This window comes from Gossypium hirsutum, chromosome D03, assembly GCF_007990345.1.
Source record: "Gossypium hirsutum isolate 1008001.06 chromosome D03, Gossypium_hirsutum_v2.1, whole genome shotgun sequence".
NCBI lineage: Eukaryota > Viridiplantae > Streptophyta > Magnoliopsida > Malvales > Malvaceae > Gossypium > Gossypium hirsutum.
In genome coordinates, this window is record NC_053439.1 from 9,917,497 (window position 1) to 9,922,922 (window position 5,426).

General features: G+C 33.7%; 1 protein-coding gene across 2 annotated transcripts; it reads left to right on the forward strand.

Moving 5' to 3' along the window:
• The first annotated feature begins 238 nt into the window (after positions 1 to 238).
• Positions 239 to 4,045, forward strand: LOC121215342 (F-box/kelch-repeat protein At5g60570). 2 transcript variants are annotated; one of them, XM_041089729.1, is made up of 2 exons: positions 239 to 560; positions 2,413 to 4,045. In XM_041089729.1, the coding sequence occupies exon 2, from the start codon at positions 2,443 to 2,445 to the stop codon at positions 3,823 to 3,825; it is 1,383 nt and encodes a 460-aa protein (XP_040945663.1). In that variant the 5' UTR covers positions 239 to 560; positions 2,413 to 2,442; the 3' UTR covers positions 3,826 to 4,045. The 2 variants fall into 2 exon arrangements, with proteins under 2 accessions (XP_040945663.1, XP_040945664.1); XM_041089730.1 differs by having other exon boundaries at positions 245 to 560; positions 2,420 to 4,045.
• The last annotated feature ends 1,381 nt before the right edge of the window (positions 4,046 to 5,426 follow it).

The following is a 5,426-nucleotide window of genomic DNA, read 5'->3' on the forward strand; positions in this document are numbered from 1 at the left end:
TAATATATTATCTCATTATAAATTTAAAAACGTATCTCTTCAATATATAAAGTAAAAGATATATACCAACTATTGTATTAAAAGTATTTCAATTTCTTTATTTTTAACCTATCTATTTTATATTATTATTTTCAATTTGTTGTATATGTCATCAATTATTTAAAAAAAATTGAATATTTAAACTAAAAATAAACTATATTTTAATTAATATATGTAATACATGGTCCGCCACTAGGTTAATGATATGGGAGATTATTATTGAGAGGAGTAATTACTTTTTCCAATAAAAAAAATCTCTCTCTAGCGTTCAGAGAGAAAGTGAAAAATGATAAAAATCCTCTTCACATAATTATATTTATAAATATTTTACTATATATGGGAATATGGTTCCTAAGCTTAAAATAAGGGAGAGAGAGAATTTGGGGGGTAATCGAAGCTGTAGAGTAATGCGAATTAGGGGTTTTGTTTTTTTTTCTTTCCTTTGAATTTTTTCTCACAGATCGGTTTTCGTGGAAATTTCTGTGAGCGAAAGAATTTTGTCGGATTTTGATTCACTTAAGGTGAGGACTGATTATTCTTTGACTTCAATCTTAATTCGTTACATGTTAAGATTTGCTAGATTTTAGCTTCAGTTGTAGAATTCATTTCATTTCTTGTTTTATTTTTCAAATACGTTGTTTCCTTTTTATTTTCTTGTTGAATTTTTCTGGGCTTTGTATGTTTCTGATATGATTTTTTCCCTAGAATCAAGTAAAAATTGCATGTTGGATTATCAGATATCTTGAGTTTATAATTAAGTGTAAGAGTGGATGACAAGAACAAATGGAGAGTTATAACAGTAACTACTAACCGTCAACAATTTTCAAGACATTTCAGAAATTTAGCAGATAATTATCATATTTAACACACATATCCTATCCATTGGCGATGACATGCCACTGATTAGAACTTAAGGCTCCCCATCTTGAAGGTCTCCAGTTCCATTTTTGGGATGGCATGCCTCCTATTTTTGCCACATCGTGTGTAAAAAACAAAGAAAAACTTGAAAATCTCTACGTGGTGCTATAAGTTTTCCATGTGTCCATTTTGACCTTTCAAATAAAGAAATTTATCTTTCACTTTTTAGGTGTCTAATAAAAGTAAATGATTCTTTTCTATTAGAGTAAGAGTTGTGGAAAAAAATTTGTTCATGGGGTCAGTTCCTCCAAGGATTGAAGCACTGTTTACATTTGGAAGCAGGAAATGAATAGTCAGCGCTGCGTTTAGATGGGAAAGTGTTGTTTTATATGATGAAGTGTTGTTTTAAAAGTTGTTATTCATATGTCTGTCCTGCTTCTTTTGAATAAAAAAGGGACATTAATGGGCTGAAGCTTTGATTTGAGTTAGTCTTAGGCAATATTGCTTGCGTTCTTGATACTGCTTTCATGCAGATTTTGTTGCAACATCTACTCGTTTTTGGTTTTCCTGGGTATATTCGTATCAATGGCAGTGCAATCTCAGGCTTTTGATCTTTTTATGAGTCTATATGATCTGTTAATTTGCCCATAGGAAGATGATACTGAAGTGATGCATTGTTAATTTATTGAACCATACTGTGTTGTCAAGGTGTGCCTATGCTTTTGCGCCTTAGCTTCAGACAACCAAAGGACCTCAGACCCTTTTGGGCGAGGCACATTTGATTAGGCGCTCGCCTAGTGTGCGTAGGCGTGCTTTTTTGTAAGGCGATGGGCATATAAAATCCGCCTAATTGAAGTTCTCTTTAATTGCTTTTGTTTTCAACTTTTTCATTAGATGTACCTTTACTTGTAAGAAATGGGATATTATCAAAACTCTATTTTGTAATATTTGTGTATTGAACAGCAGACATGGAACCAATAGGAACTTTTGCATATTGGCCAACAATAAAAAAGTTCCTTGTTTTGTAGATAAATTGGATAAAAGTGTTTTATCATAATTATATTGCTTAGCCTTACATATACACACCACATATACATATATGCATATGCATGCATATTGCACCTTACTTCAATCAGGTGAACTTTTTTTTGCCCCTTCTGCCTGAGGCAATACAAGGGTTTTTAGCACCTGGAGTGTACCTTTATCCCTTGGCAACATATGTCCTCTATGGAATTTAATCTTGTTTTCATTAATTTGACTAGTGACCAGAAAAGTTTAGAAGCTCATTGGCTGTATTAAAGCTGTTTGCCTTTTTATCGACAGTGCTGTTCCCTTCTAAGGAGGGAAAACATTGGTTTAAAATTAAGCATTGAGATAGAAGGAAGCCTATCCTTTGGTAGGATAACAAGATTGATAAAGAAAAATTTGATACAATAATCTTATAATTGATTATATTTTGTGGATTTTCTTTTTGGTATTATCACTTTTTTTTATCTAATTTTTTCCCTTTTCTAGGGAATAGTTGTGTACTGCACATTCTCTCAAATGGTGTTCCGAGATTCACTTAAGCAGCCAAAGATGAAAGTAGAAGGTGTAGAACATGAATCACCTGTAATGGCTGGTTTGCAAAGTCATGTCTCATTGCAGCTTCCACTGCCTTCCAATCAGAATTTGAGAATTTCACCAGATGATTGGCATTTATTGGCATATCTTCTCTTAGTTCATAAAACTAATACAAAAGGTGTTGGGCAAGATTTGCTGGACAAGGAAGTGCATGCTTTAACTTTTGGCTACATGGGACTAAATGGAAAAAAACCTATAATTGTGGTAAGATCGGGAGAAAATCATGGTGGACAATCATCGGATAACAGTCTACTACCTGGTCTTAATGATGACATGGCACTGGACATACTGGCATGGAGCAGCAGATCCAACTATCCAAATCTGGCCTGTTTAAACAGAAAATTTAGGTCACTTATAGGCAGTGGATATTTATATAAACTGAGACGTCAGCTTGGCATAATTGAACACTGGGTTTATTTGGCCTGTAATATGATGCCTTGGGAAGCTTTTGATCCTATGAGACAGAAATGGATAAGATTACCTAGGATTCCATGTGATGATTGTTTTACTTGTGCTGACAAGGAGTCTCTTGCAGTGGGGAGTGAATTACTTGTATTTGGTCGTGAGTTGTCAGGATTTGCTATTTGGATGTATAGTTTGGTTACCCACAATTGGTCTAAATGCCCCCTAATGAATTTGCCTCGTTGTCTGTTTGGTTCTAGCAGCCTTGGGGAGATAGCCATTGTTGCTGGGGGAAGTGATAAGAATGGCAATGTCCTACAATCTGCTGAACTCTACAATTCTGAAGTAGGTACTTGGCAAACATTGCCCAATATGAACTTCCCGCGTAAACTATGTTCGGGATTTTTTATGGATGGGAAGTTTTATGTGATTGGGGGCATGTCAAGTCATACAGATTGTTTGACTTGTGGTGAAGAGTACAATATTGAGACAAGGTCATGGAGGAGGATAAAAAATATGTACCCTGGTCGCAATGCAGGTACATTTCATCCTGCTATGTGTTCACCTCCTTTAGTTGCTGTTGTAAATAATCAGCTTTACTCTGCTGATCAAGCAACTAATGAAGTTAAGAAATATGATAAGGTTAATAACTCATGGAGTGTTGTGAAGAGACTACCTGTGAGGGTGGACTCTTCCTACGGTTGGGGGCTGGCATTTAAAGCATGCGGAAACAGTTTACTAGTAATAGGAGCTGGAGGTCATGGAGGGCATGATGATGGAGTAATTGTTCTACATTCTTGGGATCCAGAGGAGGGAAACAGGGATGGACAAGAGTGGAATGTGCTTGCTGTCAAGGCACGGGCAGGTGCTTTTGTGTATAATTGTGCGGTAATGGGCTGTTAATGAGAGTTGCCGCATCTTTGGTGCAAACATCAACATCTGGAAGACCAAGATCAACGAGCCTCTATCTGTTATAATTTTTATTGTCTCAGTATCATTAATTTTATTGTTCTTTTTCCCATTTTATGATTCAGAAGAATAATTGACCTCGAATCAATTTCTTAAAGTTATCAACTGATTGTGTTGATCCCTCTATTGCAAGCATTAACCTCATACCAAGTAATGACTGGTTCCATTTATCTTGTACTTTGGCATTGAATTCGTTTCTCGTAATGTTTACCAGGCAAGTCTTCGACAAGGTAGGTACTCCTTTTAATACGGTGATTTGTTCTTTTTCTTCATTGTATTGCATTTTCATGCTCTTAATCTAATTGTGGATGGTTCTGAAAGTTTTGTTGTTTGAGTTGTAGTGTAGGATGTTTGATTGAAAGGGCTAGCAAGATAAGAGTTATTATTTGTCTTTGAGAGTTATCGGAGGGAAGGTCAATCATTGTACTAGCAAGATAAAAAGAGAGTAGGGAGGACATTGTGTTACTGGCTGTAAAGGGCAGGAGAGCAAGTTGTGGGCCATCGGGTAGTAAATAAGTGGGTTTAGTTAGGGCTAAAGGCAGGATAAGGTTTGAATTATTTGATCGGGCAAAATTATTAGAAGGGTCGGAATATGCTCTGATCTGTTTGCTACTATAAAAGAGATATTTGGTAGGGAGGGAGGACGATAAATTTTTGAAAGTAATAGTAGGTTTGCTATTTTGTGGATCAATCATTTTGCTTTTTCTTTATTTTTGTAAGGGTGATTTTGTATATGCATTTATGGCTTGCAATTTGTCACAAGCATTGTTCTCTTTCTTTCATTTTCATTTAAGGATATGCAATGGTTACAAATTAAATGCTTCTCAATAAAGTTCGAATCTAAGAACTCGAATCCTATGAACTCATGCTTTAACCATCAATTTAATAACTGTCATATAAAAACATAATAAATTATATTTTAAAATTAAATATAATAATTCTATTAAATCACATTTAGTTTATCTTGAATTATGTTTTTTTTCATCTATAAACCTAACCAAAATGTGATGAGATTATATAAATCTTTAATTTTATGTTTATTTTCTTTATTATTTGATCAACTCAATTAATTAAATTACTTTTAAAAAAATTAATTAATATTTATATAATTAAAATAAATATTATAATTAATATGAATTTATTTTATAATGTTGGATATGATTACATTTAGTACATATTATATTAAAAAATAGTATACATGCACGTTTAACTACATATAATATATCAATTGTTATTAGGGGTGAACTAAACTTGATTCGACTTGAAACAATTGAAAAAAATTCGAATTTCAAGTTAAACAAATAGAGTTATTCAAGTCAACTCGATTTTTTTTCGAATTTCGAGTTCAAATCAAGTTTAGTTTTCAAATTCGAATAATTCAAATAAACCGAATACTAAACTATAATATTTTACGTTTTTATCCCAAATTCTCAAAATTTTTTACTTCCTCCCCAAAACTTTTACTCCCTTCCCATCCTATCCTCGTCTACCCCAAACCCATTTTCCCCCAAAAATTTTACTCTCCCAACTCTCAA